The following is an 18,346-nucleotide window of genomic DNA, read 5'->3' as shown; positions in this document are numbered from 1 at the left end:
TGCCCCACAGGGAGGGATGCACACCTGAGCCAGCACACACCTCACAGGGAGGGATGCACACCTGAGCCAGTGCACATGCCCCACAGGGAGGGATGCACACCTGAGCCAGCACACAGGCCAGACAGGGAGGGATGCACACCTGAGCCAGTGCATACACCCCACAGAGAGGGATGCACACCTGAGCCAGCACACAGGTCCCACAGGGAGGGATGCACACCTGAGCCAGCACACAGGCCAGACAGGGAGGGATGCACACCTGAGCCAGTGCACAGGCCTCACAGGAAGGAATACACACCTGAGCCTGTGCACACGCCCCACAGGGAGGGATGCACATCTGAGCCTGTGCACACGCCCCACAGGGAGGGATGCACACCTGAGCCTGTACACACACCTCACAGGGAGGGATGCACATCTGAGCCTGTGCACACGCCCCACAGGAGGGATGCACACCTGAGCCTGTGCACACCCCACAGGGAGGGATGCACACCTGAGCCTGTCACACGCCCCACAGGAGGATGCACACCTGAGCCAGTGCACACGCACCACAGGGAGGGATGCACACCTGAGCCTGTACACACACCTCACAGGGAGGGATGCACACCTGAGCCTGTACACAGGCCCCACAGAGAGGGATACACACCTGAGCCAGTGCACATGTCCCACAGGGAGGGATGCACACCTGAGCCTGTACACACACCTCACAGGGAGGGATGCACACCTGAGCCTGTACACAGGCCCCACAGAGAGGGATGCACACCTGAGCCAGTGCACATGTCCCACAGGGAGAGATGCACACCTGAGCCTGTACACACACCTCACAGGGAGGGATGCACACCTGAGCCTGTACACAGGCCCCACAGAGAGGGATGCACACCTGAGCCCATGCACAGGCCCCACAGGAAGGAATGTGCACCTCAGCCAGCACACAGACCTCACAGAAAGAGGCAAAAGCAGTAAAAGAGGAAGAAGTAGAGACACGGCACAGCGGCACGAAGGCGGTGGGTCTACAGAGCACATGGCCTCATCCTGCATCCAAGTGTCAGAGTTCAGGGAGCCTGCCAGAGGCTACAGAGGGCCTGATCAGGAAGGAGATGCTCATTTCCCAGAATAAGCAGACAAGTGGCCCGAGTCCCACTCCTAAGCCTCCACTGTCTGGAAGGAGTTTATAAAGAGACACGATTCGATTCCATTTCCAAACCATGCTCAATGAAAACTAAAGACTTGGGTTCCGGGTGTCCCCACCAAGCTCAAACACACGGCTCTATTCTCTCCTTCCGGGACCCAAAGTCTCCACCCTTTTATTAACGACAACGAGACGAGAGCCAGAGGCCGACTCGTTTGGAGCAGAGCATTCTGTTGCTGCCCCGTGCCTGCAGTGGAGCCGAAGCAGTCGGCCCTCTACGGCCCACATGCTAGCAGCGCCCTCCCCACCAAGCTGATGAAACCAGTCTCCAAACACCGTGAGGGCCCTGAAGAGGTCACACCCACCCAGGGGAGAACTACTGCGCATGCACACAGACAGGCAGGCCTACCAGAGGAGGGAGGAGGAAGGAAAGGGGGAAGGAAGGTATTCCCGAGCACAAGGTTCCTACCAGAAAAGCTTTCCGGCCTGTGCTTCTCCTCCTCGGATGTAATGAGTTATTTCTTTGGTGAAATTCCACTCTTCTTCTAACAGATTCTTTAAGCTATGGGAAGCCTGAGGTAACTGCTGCAGCATTTGGATCCAGCTTCTCATGTAATCAAAGTACACCTTAAAACAAAAATATAAAAGGACATGTTTCAGAGAACCCAGCAACTTGTAGCGTGACCTATATCAACACAGCATAAGCCGGAAGGATGAGAAAGAGCAGGGGCCATGGAACAAGACCACACCACAGCCAACTGATGTCTAAACAAGGACTCTTCTCCAGCTGCATGAGTCTTCAGCAACAACACACTCGCAACCTTTCAGACTCCTGCAAATAACTTTTTTTTTTTATTTTCTGAGACAGGGTTTTTCTGTGTAGTTTTGGTGCCTGTCCTGGATCTCACTCTGTAGACCAGGCTCAAACTCACAGAGATCCGCCTGTCTCTGCCTCCCGAGTGCTGGGTTTAAAGGCGTGTGCCACCACCGCCCGGCCCGCAAAGTAACTTAAATAGCCACAAAATACAGGAAAGTACAATAATGTTTAAAAAAAATAACGCTTAAAAACTTTTATCATGAACATGGATACGGTTCCTTGGAGAGGTTAGTGTTTTATTTTTGTTTCGTTGCTTATTTTTAGCTGGAGAGTTATTAGCACACATCCCATCAACCCTTCTTGATGCCCAAATCTGTGACATGAACTTTCCAAGGCTTATAACATACCAACTGTGACACACAGTCAAACTGTCCAGGTGATCTGAGGTGGAGACTACCCCCACTACACGTGCTTCAACGGCTCTATCACTCCTAAATTCCCACCGTGATTTCTCTGTTGGCGTGTGATGGTCAGTGTTAACCGTCCACTTGACAGAATCTCTGGAAACATCCAGGAGCCGGCCTCTGGCACGCCTGTGGAGGAGTGCCTTGTTTGTGCTGAGGTAGGATGACCAGGACACGATGGGGGGCGCCATTCCCCGGCTGGGGTCCTGACTCTGTAAAGGCAGAGAGAGCTGAGCGGCACATTCACTGCTCTCTGCTCCCTTGCTGTGAACCGGATGTAGGCGGCTGCTTCAGGTCCCTGCCACCTGGGCATCCCAGCCACGGGGACTGGACCTGTGGCCCGGGAGCCACAGAAAGCCTTTCCTCTCTGAAGCTGCTCTGCCAGTAGTATTTCACTGCAGGGGCAAGAGGGGCAGCTCGGACGGTGGTCTTCCTCTGAACAGGCTCTAGGAGGAAGGCTGCCACAGAACACGCCACTGGTGCGTTTTCTGACCTAGTGGGTGAGCTGACCAAGCAGAAGAGATCCCACCGTACATTCTCTGCGTGAGAACTGTGAAGACGCAACTCCACCTTCCAACACTCAGTGTGCTGTTGTCATGAAGAAATCAACACCAGCCTCGCGGCCCAACTGCCAAGCACTCCCCACACCGTCGTCACTCCCTAAGGTGACTTCTCTCTTCCCTTCTCCCTCCCTGTTTCCTCCATTTCTTCCTTTCCCTGAGACAGCTTTGCTATGTAGCCCAGGCTAGATTTGAACTCATGCTTCTCCCGCCTCAGCCTCTCACTGAGGTCACCAGGGTGCACACCACACCTGAACAACTTACTGTCCAACTCTAAAGTTTACAGGATGCTTTAACCTTGAGTTCCATGGGGGAGGGGAGTGCTAATTGTTTTGTTTTTAAACCAGGATACATCTTAAGAGCTCACTGTTATCTCCCCCCCCCCCCCCCCCAAGATTCAGAAATACCCTCTAGGCAGCAGACTGTGAGACTATTATTTATTTCCAGGCAGTTTTCTTGTTCTGTCTTTGAATGATTTGCATCCTGCACTCTCCAGCCTGTGGCCCAGGACCCTGCAGGCTCAGGGTCACTATGACTGGAGCTGTGCACAAGAAACCAGCCTTCATGGATCCCACACTGTCTTACCCAGGCCAGGCCAAAGACTGCCCTTTCGCTTCTAGAGGCTTCCCTGCAAGCTGGCTCCACCCCCTCAGTCTGCTCAGGGTCAGCAAAGAGTTGGTGTCCTCCTGTCTCCACAGTTCTTCAGAACAACCACTCCTTCATATCCTTACTCATGAACGCAGAACTCAAGCCCTGAGCACACAGCAGGGGCTTCATTCCTCCTTTAAGATTTGTGTCACCACCTCCCCGGGATGAGGTCCTTTACACTGTCACCTACTGAATTCAGACCTTGGCTGTGCTGGGGATGCTGTGAATATTTTGCTCTGATTGATAAATAAAACGCTGACTGGCCAGTAGCCAGGCAGGAAGTATAGGATAGGCGGGACAAGCAGAGAAAAGAATGCTGGGAAGTGGAAGGCTGAGTCAGGAGACGCCGGCCTGCCATCCAGGGAGCAGCATGTAAAGGCAACACAGGTAAAGTCATGGAACACGTGGCGACATACAGATGAACAGAAATGGGTTGATTTATGATATAAGAACTAGATAGCAAGAAGCCTGCCACAGCCATACAGTTTATAAGTAATGTAAGTCTCTGTGTGTTTACTTGGGTCTGAGCAGCTGTGGGAGCCAGGTGGACACAGGAATACTCCAGCTACATGGCTGTCTTCGGGTCAGTGCGAGAACTCCGCACACAAGGCAACAGCAAGGGAAGAGAAGAGGGGAGTGAGGTCTAAGAATCAGCAATTAGATGCTATGACGCCCCTACCATGCTCAGAGCTCTGGGCTGGTTCCCTAGAACCACACAAAACTGGACCTGGTCTCAAAAATCCTAACACTCAGGAGGTGGAGGCAGGAGGATCAGGAGCTCAAGATTATCACAGGATATCAAGTCTGAGGCCAGTCTGGGTTATAAGAAATCTAGCCTCAGAAAACAATACACACACATAGTATGGGTAAAAATGCCATGATGAAATCCATTACTTTGTATGTTAATTTTTTAATTAGAGAAAGCTAAAAGGGAACAGTGGGCCAGCAAGGTGGCTCAACACTGGCCACACGACGAAACTAACTCTGGCAAGTTGTCCTCTGACTTCAACTGAGTCTGTATAGATAGGTGCTACCTCCAAATCTCACCAAGACATATCAGTGGAGTTGGAGGTGAGCATGCACCCTGTTTCTTTTTAAGTAGATGCTATAATGCCCAGTGACACCCTGAGTCTGACTTTGGACACGGTAACCAGCTGATTCCCAACCCTCCACTGCAGCCAAGCTCTGGGGACAGGCTGACCGAGACAGTCCACTGCGGCAGCTTTGGCCTGTGAGGATCTTCAGTGCTGCCCCACCAGACATCACAGCCCTGTCTACAATGCCGCCGTCTACATGAGAAGACAAACGACAGCTGCTCTGTTATGGAGGGGGAGAATACCACTGAGGCCCGCTTCCTCCTGTCTGAGCGTGGACTTTTCTTTCTTTCCTCTCTGCAGTGAGTCTCAAGTGAAGGGAGTGTTGTGTGGCAAACATGATCTGAACGCCTGCCAGGACCCAATCTACCTCTTTATCTCAACAGAAACGCTGATGCTGTCTGGGCCCCTCAGTCCTCAAAGCATGCCCCTTGCCCCATCCTTCCAACACACAGTGAGACACAACAAGATGCTACATTCTGACTCACACAAGCCATGGGCAGCGAAGCAAAACAGAACGCTGTGCTTTTCTGTTGGGGTTCACAGAGGTGTCCTAGTGAGATCTGGGCTTGCTTTACACAGCAGGGCTGCATAAGGGGATGGACTGACCACGTGCGTGGTTACCTGGTGTTGGGAAGGGTCTGCACTTGACTGTGCCATGCAGCATGCTTTGATCTAGCAAGGGGGAGGTCTTTTGCTCCACCCCTTGGCATTCCTTTAAAAGGCCTTTAGAAGAGACAGAAGGGGCTGGCGGGTTTTGACCCAGGCCCTCCCGAGGCTATCCTGTGTTTCTGTCTCTCTCCTCTATATTTCTACCTAAATATTTCTCACTTCTCTCTACTCAAGAGTACCCTGGGGGGAAAAGTGGGGGTGGGTCCCCCACACTTTCCTATAACTGTTTCAAGGTTCTCATCTCAGCCCGGGGCACAGATACCCCAAGGACAGGAAAGGGGAGTGTGGCTTACCACTCTATGTCCCCACCATTCCAAGGCAAAGGGCACTAAATGCGCCGCCTCTGGAAGCCATCAAAGAGCGTCTCAGAAGCAAAGAACATTGATTGTGTCTTTCCAAACTCGTTCAGGTCCCAACGCGAAGAGAAGAACTGCTTTGTGTGCCGCTTCCTACCAGAGTTTCTCAGTCATGAAAACCCTGACAGGGACAGTCTACGCCATTTCAGATGCAGCCGCCGGTTTACACACTCTGGCCTTTCATGTGCTCTCTCCAAGCCTTTTCAAACAAACTGCTTCTCATAGGACTCTAGCGGCTGTAAGCCCCCTGCCCCGCTGCCTTCCTGTCTCCCACGGACGGGAGGCCACTCAGTGTATGAACTCCCACCCTGTGCCGACACCTCGAAAGCTCCAGAGTCGGGGCAAAACGGACCGAGTGCAACCTCCCGGGCTCTCTCTCGTGCAGACTTGCACTTGGCTGGCAAGGCGTTCCCCCCTCTGGCAGACCAGAAAGTGGGGTGCTCCCCGGGGTGCTACAGTCTGCGAGGCAGGACACGGCAAGCAAGCCCCTTCGCCTGAAGTTATCAGATGCAACCTAAGGATCCCTACAGATCTAACTTGCTCTCCCTATACAGGAACTCTACCACACCACATGCGACGCAGAGGAATTCCAAGTTACAGCCCCCGTTCACGATGCTCTGGCCTACCTAATCTGTGTGAATGCTATGCTATAGCACCTGTCTAACTGCAGCTGCTGAGAGAGTTCCAAGAAGGTAAGGACAAAGGTAGGCGCAAAGGCCAGACCGTCAATAACTGGAGAAAAATACAACCCGAAAGTAAGTCTGAGCGGGCAGCCGAGGAGGTCAGTGCTGGCAGGAAAGAATCGTATGGACAGCCCCGAGATTAGAAGTGTAGGACAAGTGTGGTGGCCTGAAAGGAAACGGCACCCAAAGGGACAGCACTGTGGCCTTGCTGGAGGAAGTGTGTCACTGTGGGGGCGGGCGTGGAGGTCTCATTTGCTCAAGCTTCCCTCAGTGTGACTGTGAGTTGACTTCCTGTTGCCTGCAAGATGTAGGGCTCTCAGCTCCAGCATGTCCTGTTCATGATGATGGACTGAACCTCTGAAAGGGTAAGTGAGCCACCCCGATTAAATGGTTTCCTTATGAGAGTTGCCGTGGTCATGGCGTCTCTTCACAGCAACAAAAATCTTAACTGAGACAGCAAGTTTGAGGTGGGATCTGTGAAGAAATAAAACCCAGCCTGCTCTGACCAATCAAGCCACTGGTAAGTCCTTGAAAGGGCTGGTTCTGCAGAGAGGCCTTGACCCATCTCTGAGATAAAGTACTCTGTGGACATGTCTGTAGCTGAGGGGTCCCGGGCTCAGCAGACTTCCACAGCCCTGGCCACGCAGGAAAGGAAGCAGCTCTCGTGGCCAGTCCCCACCAGCGGTGGTCTCCTTTACTCCAGTATTTCCTGAGCTGTGCAAGGCGCCCAGCACCCATCTCAGGAATTACATAAGGGCCACTGTTCAGGGGGTCAGACGGACTAAGATCCAATTTTAATCCTTCTTCTAATGTAAGATGAACTATCCTACAAATAAACAACGGACTGGGTTAAGGCTAGTCCAAAATGTCAATTTAAAAATCATTGAAAACTTTTTAAAATATGGTTTTAGGGAAAAACAAAAAAACAAACAAACTGTCATCGAACTGCCACACCGACTCCCTGCACACAGCCCGGGACGCCCTCCTTACTTACCATGAGCATCTTCTGCAGGTCCTCCTCAAAAGCATCCATGTTGCAGTCGGTCTTCTCCAGGCCGTCCAGCACCTCCTGCAGCATGAACTGGTAGTACTGCTTCATCAGCAGCCCCCCCTTCAGGACCTCTTTACACTCCCGCACTAGCTGCAAGAGAGCACACAAGGAAGACGCGGCTGTCACCCGCACACCCTGGCCACACAGACTGCCAGTCCTCCTCACAAATCCCCCCACAAAAGCCCCAGAGGAACCTTGCTCTGAGGAACCTGAAATAGTCTGACTCCCGAGAAGCTTGTTGTGTGTGGCAGTTCAGCCATCTGTCACACATGAGCACACAGTGAAGAATCCCACAGCAGCCACTGTTGGCTAGAATATAACCTACAAATAAATTCATATTGAAAACAAATCTCACTTAGTAAGGCCACTTTTACCCGTGTATACGGTAAGACAAGAGGTAGAAGAGGAAAAGAAAATCTTATGAAATAGTTATTTTAACCAAAACCAAGATTTAAATAACAAACCACAGAAAATGGTGGCTTCTGAGTAATGTATTATAGTTTACCCTCTGTGGGATGTGATTCACCTACTACCAAAAACTGCAGCTTAGATTACCTTCTTCGGGGTGCGGCTTCATCTACTACCAAAGGCTGCAGACCAAGCCAACGCTGATAAAATCAGAACTCAAGGAAAGGGGGAAAGGATGGTAAAAACAGCAATATACTGGCATAGTAGGTGATGTGCGGAAGAAGACAGAGGTGAGGCAACCTAGAAGGCCCCTTCCATTATCAGAGCTGGGACAGGAGGCCCTCCATATAGTCCCAGGACTAAGGACAGAACCGCACAGTCACACTGACCTTCAGAGGCAGCAGCCACAGGGGTCCAGGGCAGTGGCTAGGAAGCAAAGGCTGCCGCTTTCCAGACTGAAATGGGCACTTCCCTACGTACATCTACACTTGTGCCCAGGAACTCATCAGAGCTGCAGCTAAGACTTACCCACAAGCGTGTGTGCGTACCTGGGGAGCACTGTGGCCACGGAAAGTCTTCTTTTGATCAGAGTACTGAGAGAAAAGCGGGAAGACTTACATGTGTGTGCATAAACACACATATGTACAACACACACACACACCAACTCACTCTCGTACTGCTATGTGTAGGGGTGTACGTGTGCAAGGCAGACAGCTGAATGGAAACACACATGCTCTGTGGCCATCTCCTGGGTGCCAGGAGAACAGGGACTATTTTTAATTTGGGTTATTTCCTACGCCTTTTTCAATTTGTCTAAAACAAGACCTTGATTGCTTTTACAGACAGAAGCCCTTAAATGTTTTTTTAAAAATTATCATGGTGCAAGAACTAGACCTGCAAGCCAAATCTCCTAACAGTGTCTGTGTCTGTATCAAATCCAGGCAGGTATTTACTACTGTTCCTTGAATCTTCGTAACAGAAAATGCCTTTTCTCCTTTTTCTCTGAAATACTACATCAGTCCTAGTTCTGTTGGTCACTGAAGTGTTTTCACATAAATTGTTATTTAACACCACAAGAGTCCATTAGCGAAGGAGATTCCACCCTGTCTTACAGGGTTGTAGCTGAAGTATCTGATTAGCACGGTTGCCTACTGCAGTACATAGAACAGGATAAACCCTGGCCAGGCAGACAGTGTGAAGGAGGCGGGGCTAATGTGGAAACAGCTCTGGCTGGTGCATCAGTGTCAACCGGAGTGCACGTGCATGGGCCACTCCCAAATGACCCAATAGTCACCCTGGTCTACCCTTGACCAAACAGACACATACCCCCTCTGGACCTGCTGTGGGACCCAATTCCCCTGTCTGTCTTCAACGGCACTGTCTTGTGAGTCCCAGAGTCACGTAGCCCTTCAGCCTCTAGCAGGTGGCTGTGAGGATCTGAAAGGCTTTACTTTACAGTTCACGTCAACATGCTAGCAGCACAAAGCCTAAGAGACACTCCTCAGCCTTCGCTCTGTCCAATCAAACTCCTTCCAGTCATCCCGCGGCTGCTGCTCCTGAAACAGCCCCACGAAGTGAAGACCCACAGCTCGGAAGGAAAAAGCTGGCCCTACCGTTGACGCTCCACGGCTGCTTAAGCCAGCACCCAGTCCAGGCTATCCCCAGACGTTTTCCTATCTACACATGCCTCCAATACAAGAAGAGAGAACCCAGGTGGACTTAAACTGTCTTGCAGGGATAAATCGGAGATACAGCTCAGGGACGTGTCACCTGGCATGTAAGGCCCCGGGTCTGAGCTCAAGTGTCACCAGTCAACAAGACTGACAGATGGACTGACAGTCACAGCACATCCTGTTCTTCGACTTTCCAGAAAGAAGTGAATGGTCAAAGAGCCGAAATGCACTCTTATCTTTGGGGGCTATAGGTAAAGAACATTCTAGATTGCCCCTGAACTAGTCAAAACAAACGCTAAGACGTGTTCTTTTCGCTGTCTGCAGTAACTGGGGGAGGAAAGAGGAAGGCGCCGTCGGGCAGCGAGCACCGTGTGAGAAACAAGAATCTGAAACAAACCTGTTTGATGCTCAGGAGGGAAGGCTCGCCAGCAGGCCTCTGCTCCAGCCGCAGCTTCAGACACTCGTGGATCACGTTCAGCAGGACTCGGCAGAGCACAAGGAAGGCGGGTTCGAAGGAAGGCAGGTCCATGGCCCTCAGCTCTTCCCAGGACACAGGGCTGCACTTCTGCCCTGAGGAAGGAGGTGTCCCCGACAACTGCACGTAATCCGAGCCCCACATGGGACCTGGAAAGTCAGAGAACTGCAGCAAAAGTTCAAGACAGATTAAAACTGTGCGCGGGACACTGCCTGAAGCTGTGGTCATAGGCTTTGCTACAACCTGCTGAGGTAGCTACACGGTTCTCGTTCTAAATGATAAGAATCTCCAACAATTCAACATCTGCACAGACCCTGCCAGGTCCCAGTGTGCTAGCCAACTTACACTGTCATCGAGGGCAGGGCGGGGAAGTCTCTTTTCAAAACAAACCCGGTGGACACAATACACGCGGCGCTATCTACAATCATGTCTAGACTGAGAAATCAAGGACTTGCTAAATTACAAGAAAACAAGATTACAAAACTCCTCAACAGCTGTTTTGTGAAAATAAAAGACAGCTCCGTCAAGCCTGCATTCATTCGGAGTCACGCTTCCTGATGCCGCAGAAGACAGTTTCTGCACTGCCGCCCCGGTCACCTGTCACCGTATGTGCCTGGAGGTCCTGCTGTGTGTCTGGGTGTCCTCCCTCTCCCACAGTTGTCCCCTCTCAAATTCTTAAGCTTTCCCTCAGAAAGCAGAGGGCCTGAAACTTCCTCCCATCATTAGGAAGCCTCTGTTATCACCACTACCACCACCATGTCCACCACCATGTCCACCACCACCTCCACCACCACCTCCATCACCTCCATCACCTCCACATCACCTCCACTACCACCACTTCCATAACTACCTCCATCACCTCCACCATCACCTCCACCATCACCTCCACCACCACCTCCACCACTATCACCACCACTTCCATCATCACCTCCATCACCACCTCCACCACCACCACCACCTCCACCACCACCACCACCCCTACCATTACCTCCACCACCACCACCTCCATCACCACCTCCATCACCTCCACCATCACCTCCATCACCACCTCCATCACCTCCACCATCACCACCTCCACCACCATCATCACCACCACCTCTATCTATCACCAGTATTAAAAAAACCTTGACCCTTTTATTAAGTGAGGTCATCAGAGTCTGACAGTCTCACCTTCCTGCATCTCCAACTGCAGCTCACTCTGCATGATTGTCATCGGTGCCTGTCGTCCTCCTTGTCACTTAGGGAACCCTTCACTGTTCTCCACTCACAGCTTGACCTTTCATTATTCCTTACACAGATGCCAAGCTCAAGACACACTCGGGACTCACCTGATGGCATCTAGACTGTAGCCTTAGCCAGGCTCTACGGGGACCAGTGTTTGCTGTAGGCACCGACTCCCCTGGCCTTTCAAGGCCTCCTTCCATCTATCAACTAAAGTCTTGGCCCAGCTCCCACCCTCCCGGATGGCCTCATCTCTCTGCAGGGCTCTCTGGCCCTCACGCATGTGTCCATCATGCTGACGCTGGCCCGGGCCCCTTGCTCCTCTAGGAATTTCCCTACCTCATCCTAATGTCCAAGATTCACCTATGACACCTTCCTAAGGATTTGTTGCACCCTGAAGCACGCCAACCACACTGTCCCTTGAGATCATTTTGACTGTCATCATAGAAATATCATAGTTCAACGAGGGGGTGAAAATCAGGGCTCAAAAGTCAAAAAGGCTGGCTCTGGGTCATTTAATTGGCTCTATGGTTCTAGAAGCATTGAGGAGTCCCTCAGGCTGTTTATCTTAAAAGAAGACCTGGCTGGGGATTATAGCTTAGTATAAATTACTTGTCTAGCCTCAACACATGCATACATTCTCCCCGCCCCCATTCACCGTCCACCTTCTACAGATGAAGTAGAACAAACTGAAAAGGGACTTAGAAAAACCATTTGCTATGTCTCCCACCCCTTTGCTTTGGAGAGAATGCGGCCAAAGGCATCTTAAGTCCGATCTACGCTGTACATCCGCTACAACTTCCCAGGGCTCACGAGCTGACTTACAGTAAGCCCTGGATGCTGACTAGACGACTGGTGTCAATTACCCTCGCCAGGATGGCTCTCAGCCACCTTGGGCCATACTTGAGTTCTGTGCACTCTACTTCCTGGGCTCTTTCTGTCCACCTTCTGCACTTCCTAGCTGGGTTTCCATAGCTTCTCCAGATCCTGACATCTTAACCCACTGACCTCTTTGAATCACCTCCTGCATAGCTCTGTTCCCAGGCTTGGCTTGTCCTTCTAGTTGAAACTCAGTGTGCACTAGTACCCGTGAAGACCACGCCCTCCTCACTGTACCCCGGAAGGTCGGTGTAAGGTCTTACACTGTGTTGACTGTAGCAATTATGTGCTGGGATTCTGCACAGGTCAATCCCTGACAAAAGACTCAGTCTCTCAAGAGGAGGCCTGAATGCCCAATCCTGGGGGCTATCTGTGGCTGCCTCAGGGAGCGTGTTTCTCACAATCTGCATGTCTTTCAAATGCATGCTTAGTTACTCAGCCATATCGACCATGGCTCAGTTATTTACAGGAGTTCCCTGGCAGAGCACTCACTGGTTCTGAGGAAAAGGCTGTTTATCTCCAGTTAATTCCAGGGATGCCGGGCCAACTGTTTGACCAGTAAGTTAATGGTGATCACTCCCACAAGACCTACCACGATTCTTCTCTAGCTCCCCCACCAGCACCACGAAACATCTGACCCCCCAGACCTATTACCAGTAAGTCCCGGTTCTCAGATCTGTTCCTGTGCTACTTAAGGATGTCATCACAAACTGAAACTTCTATGGAGCCAAGCAGGTAAGCAGACAAGGGTGCACTGGATGTGGGCAGGGCTGGGTGAACTCACTCTTATGCCGCTGGTCAGCTCCAGCCAGCACTCTGAGTGGGAACGAGGCCCAGAATCACCAACCCTGGTTATTCCAAGGGAAACTCTCAACCTGAAGTTGCAGATGAACTCCTCCCATTTAAAATATGAGCCACTAAGTTAAAAAGTAGTATTATATGTGTATATGATAGGTATATTACCTTTAAAAACGTGTGAGACAAAACGTTAACTCTAGGAGTCAGTACAGTACTGCCAAGGGCAGGCCTGGCCTAGCCAGACTTCTGGGTTCCTATCCGGGTGCTGTTGCATACAGTGTGCGCCCTTGACCCAGTTCCTTGACCCTCCTCCTCCTCCTCAGGTGCAGGCTGCTTCTGGCTCTCTCCTCTCCGTTGCTATGCTGTTACCATGGGATCTGGCTCTCCCCTAGACTTGCGTCCCTCCAATCTTACTGTGAGGTCTGACCCTGCTGGCTCTCAGCTGTGAAGCCATGCGGCACAGCCTCTCCCACGTAAGTCTGTTTTAAAACGGAAAACCTCTAGGCAAATGAGCGAGTATGTGCTTCCAGGCTGTCACTCAAACTTCTTGTAACTTGACTTAGGAAATCGGACAGGCAAGAACTGGGGCAAACAAGTTACCCCGGGCAGCTTCCCCGCAGCATGTGCCTGCGCACTGAATGGCAGCGAGGGGATTAGCGCAGCCTCCCGGGTACGTACAGTGGCTGGCTCAGAACTGCACCGGGCTAGCCTGGCTACTTGTAAGGTCCACAGATTTGTTCATGTCAGCCCTGCGTTCTACACTAGAAGATTCTAACCTGCTATCCAGGACAGGCAGAGGTGGCTCTTTGGGTAATGCTCATGTGTAGCCAGGCTTGGAAACCAGGCAGGTTCTAAAGTCCGAGAGCTAAGGTCCTTCTAACAATCCACAAGGCGTGATTTGGAGAAGGTCGCCTCCTCTCTAACCCAGTGTCCTCGGGGTAAAGCAGAGAAAGGACATTGCCTGGCACCTGGGAGGACTAAGTGGCAGCCTAGCCTCCATGCTGTGTCCACTCTACACATAAAGAAAAGGCAGCCTCCTCGGGGTCCTGTGCTACAGGGCAGACTGGCATAGCGTTTAACCGCCAAAGACAAACAGTATTTTATTGGCCATTAAACATATAATTACACGATAATTTCTAACCTAAGAAAGTAATTAAGACAGTAACCGAGCACTTTCTCAGTATCTGTGGTAAGATACCAAATGCCGCCAAGTAGTGTTAATACCTAATATACTATAGGAAAAGAAATATAACCTCCCTGAGGAGCGCTAGGAAAGTGCACTACAAAAAGACAATAGCAAAGGGAAATACTTGAACTCTAATGGTGACTCTGGGTTTAGTCCCCACAAGGTAAAGGAGCACAGTATACCAGACATGCTGTCACCAGGGGGGAAAAAGCTAAACTACGGAGCAAAGAGGTGGTGTCATGCTAGCACTACAGCAAAGGCCTGGTCTCTGCCTCAGGCAGACGGACACGTAACCACAGACCTGTGCGCACAGGGAAGACAGCCAGCAGCCATGCGGCGCAGTCACTGCTGGGAAGGGCCAGGGTCACTGTACTCACAGGCAGTGTCTACAGAAAGGGAGGCAGGCATCGAGACTGGAAGTGTGCGCGTGCACACGCGCAAACACACACACAATCAGGGAGCCCGGCCTGCTATTTGGAAATGGCCACCAGACACTCGGAAATTTGGATCACGGCAAGGTGAGAGGAAGCGGAGGCCCCTGAGAGCCAAGCAGGCTCCACCACACAGGAGCAAGAGAACCGGGGACAAACAAGGACGCAGCCAAGACCTCAGGCCAGCTCGAGGTGCCCAGGAGGGAAGACTAGAGCTTCATCCAGGTTCTCCCTCTTCCATGAGCCTGTCCTGGCTTCGGGCAGATGCTGCCGGCATCACGAGTCTATCATACAGGCTTCCATGCGTTTCGTGTGATAACCGAGAGCCTCTCAGAGAACACTCTTTGAGATCGCAAACAAGTGCCTTACATGTGAGCTCTGACAAGCAACCCATCCACTAACTGGAGCGGGTCTGCAAGGTCGGGGTGTGTCCTGGGGAGTCAGTCTGCAGCCACAGGGAGCAACAATCACAGAGTTTACGCAGGCCATTAACATGGGTGCTGCTCATGTTACTAAAACAAATGCAAGCAGGCTCGGGACATTCCTAGTTTGCCATTCTTTTAAACAATAAATGCAATAAAGCTTTAGAGGAAAAGTGTTTTTTCAGGACATGCTTCCAGAGGGTTATTAAATGTTATTTACAAAACTGATTACAAGTAACTTAATCAAAAGGAATAAAGATATAAAGTCATACACAAGAAAAACACAAATATCACAAATAAATGTTATTTCTTTCCTCTAAAATCCTTCAATGGGATCAGCCCAGAAACCACAAAGACCGAACGCAATCACAGGCACGCTCTGCCCTGTCTGCAGCAGGGGCCAATCTGGAGGGGCCAACACCGACGCAGGGCCGCCCAGGCTCGCACGCCGCTGCTGCGAGTACCAGGGCTCGGCCTCACTGCAGCAGGGCTCGGCCTCACTGCAGCAGGGCTCGGCCTCACTGTAACACTGCAGCAGGGCTCGGCCTCACTGCAGCAGGGCTCGGCCTCACTGCAGCAGGGCTCGGCCTCACTGTAACACTGTAACAGGGCTCGGCCTCACTGTAACACTGCAGCAGGGCTCGGCCTCACTGTAACACTGCAGCAGGGCTCGGCCTCACTGCAGCAGGGCTCGGCCTCACTGTAACACTGCAGCAGGGCCTCCTCAGCCCGCCTCACTGTAACACTGCAGCAGGCTCGCCTCACTGCAGCAGGGCTCGCCTCACAACCTGCAGCAGGGCTCGGCCTCACTGTAACACTGCAGCAGGCTCGGCCTCACTGCAGCAGGCTCGGCCTCCTGTAACACTGCAGCAGGCTCGGCCTCCTGCACGCAGGCTCGCCTCACTGTAACACTGCACAGGGCTCGGCCTCACTGCAGCAGGGCTCGGCTCACTGTAACACTGTAACAGGGCTCGGCCTCACTGTAACACTGCAGCAGGCTCGGCCTCCTGTAACACTGCAGCAGGGCTCGCCTCACTGTAACACTGAGCAGGGCTCGGCCTCACTGTAACACTGTCACGTCAGGGCTCGGCCTCACTGTAACACTGTAACAGGGCTCGGCCTCACTGTCAGCAGGGCTCGGCCTCACTGTAACACTGCAGCAGGGCTCGGCCTCACTGTAACACTGCAGCAGGGCTCGGCCTCACTGTAACACTGCAGCAGGGCTCGGCCTCACTGTAACACTGCAGGGCTCGGCCTCACTGTAACACTGTAACAGGGCTCGGCCTCACTGTAACACTGTAACAGGGCTCGGCCTCACTGTAACACTGTAGCAGGGCTCAGCCTCACTGTAACACTGTAACAGGGCTCGGCCTCACTGTAACACTGTACAGGGCTCAGCCTCACTGTAACACTGTAGCAGGGCTCGGCCTCACTGTAACACGTAGCAGGGCTCGCCTCACTGTAACACTGTAACAGGGCTCGGCCTCACTGTAACACTGTAGCAGGGCTCGGCCTCACTGCAGCAGGGCTCCGCCTCACTGTAACACTGTAGCAGGGCTCGGCCTCACTGTAACACTGTAGCAGGGCTCGGCCTCACTGTAACACTGTAGCAGGGCTCGGCCTCACTGTAACACTGTACAGGGCTCGGCCTCACTGTAACACTACCTCGGCCTCACTGTAACACTGAGCGGGCTCGCCTCACTGTAACACTGTAGCAGGGCTCGGCCTCCTGTAACACTGTAGCAGGCTCGGCCTCACTGCAGCAGGGCTCGGCCTCACTGTAACACTGTAGCAGGGCTCGGCCTCACTGTAACACTGTAACAGGGCTCGGCCTCACTGTAACACTGCAGCAGGGCTCGGCCTCACTGTAACACTGCAGCAGGGCTCGGCCTCACTGCAGCAGGGCTCGGCCTCACTGTAACACTGCAGCAGGGCTCGGCCTCACTGTAACACTGCAGCAGGGCTCGGCCTCGCTGTAACACTGCAGCAGGGCTCGGCCTCACTGTAACAGGGCTCGGCCTCACTGTAACACTGCAGCAGGGCTCGGCCTCACTGTAGCAGGGCTCGGCCTCACTGTAACACTGCAGCAGGGCTCGGCCTCACTGTAACACTGTAGCAGGGCTCGGCCTCACTGTAACACTGTAACAGGGCTCGGCCTCACTGCAGCAGGGCTCGGCCTCACTGTAACACTGTAGCAGGGCTCAGCCTCACTGCAGCAGGGCTCGGCCTCACTGTAACACTGTAGCAGGGCTCGGCCTCACTGCAGCAGGGCTCGGCCTCACTGCAGCAGGGCTCAGCCTCACTGTAAGACTGTAACAGGGCTCGGCCTCACTGTAACAGGGCTCGGCCTCACTGTAGCAGGGCTTGGCCTCACTGCCCCAACAACATTTCACCCCAGGCCTCAAACGCCTCCAAAGGGACCATTATTGGAAGAGATTAAAAGGAAAATAACATTGTTAAAATAAAGAGAAGTCCACACTGATTTAGACTTTGCTTTGATAGAGGAAAAAAATAGTAATGTAACAATAATCCTAAAAATAAAGGAGTTTGTAATCGACACATACAGGTGTTACTATATATACAACTGTCTTTTGAGGCCTCAACTACTCTGTGGGTAGACAGGAAGGCATCATTACATGCATTTCCCAGACAGAAGTCTGAGGATCAAAAAGTCTGAGTCAGTGGTGAGGAGTCACTCTGGAGACGGGGCCTGGCTACTGGGGTTTAAAACTGGGCTCTGGGAGCTGCTTGCCCAGGGGCAGCAGGCAGCCCCACAGGCCGCCCACTTCTGGTAGCTCAGCAGAGTGCAACCTTCCTGTTTTCTTGCTCTCTCTTCTCAGCCTGCTTCCCTCACACTCTGGGCCCCTCTCCCCCCAGGCTGCCGACCTCCATGGCAGCTTGACTCCGGTGGTGTGGTGTGGTGCGGCCCTCCCTTTGCTCTGCTCGTCGTCTTCCTTCTCTAGGCAGCTGCTGAGACTCACAGCTGGCCTACCCTGGGGTTTTTCTTTGAAACTTTAATGAAATTCTTCTCCAGCCTTGAAAACAATTCTGGCTCTTTCCCAGAAAGACGTAGTAACGTGACTAAGACAGAATAAACTCAGGATGAGAGTGTGTACACACACATAAGCGCAAGTGTGCACAGCACACAGGTCACGCATGTACACAGCACACGTGCATGCAGACCTCCACTTACAGGCATTGTGTTCCTGAAGTGGGGATGAATACAAACTCTTCCTCGCGCACCAAGTTAACGGTAACTTCACGGCCTTGCCTGTCAGTGTGGCTAGCCTCTGCCGCAGGGCTCCAGTCATACCTGCGACTCTGACTGACGGACACTGTAGGAACCTGACTCAAACAGGGAAGCTTCCTACTTCAGCCGTCTGCA

At 52.3% G+C, this 18,346-nt stretch overlaps 1 protein-coding gene across 1 annotated transcript in view; it reads right to left on the bottom strand.

The window, feature by feature from the left end:
- The window catches only part of Map3k4 (mitogen-activated protein kinase kinase kinase 4), a 66,300-nt gene that overhangs the window by 31,384 nt on the left and 16,570 nt on the right, over window positions 1-18,346 (bottom strand). Inside the window, 3 exon segments of the mRNA XM_028866659.2 lie at window positions 1,593-1,750; window positions 7,412-7,558; window positions 9,947-10,189. Of these exon segments, the coding sequence (XP_028722492.2) occupies window positions 1,593-1,750; window positions 7,412-7,558; window positions 9,947-10,189 (548 nt within the window).

The sequence above is a fragment of the Peromyscus leucopus genome, chromosome 8a (genome assembly GCF_004664715.2).
Source record: "Peromyscus leucopus breed LL Stock chromosome 8a, UCI_PerLeu_2.1, whole genome shotgun sequence".
Classification (NCBI taxonomy): Eukaryota; Metazoa; Chordata; class Mammalia; order Rodentia; family Cricetidae; genus Peromyscus; species Peromyscus leucopus.
Note: the sequence above shows the minus strand (reverse complement) of the source record. Positions and strands in the feature narration are given on the sequence as shown.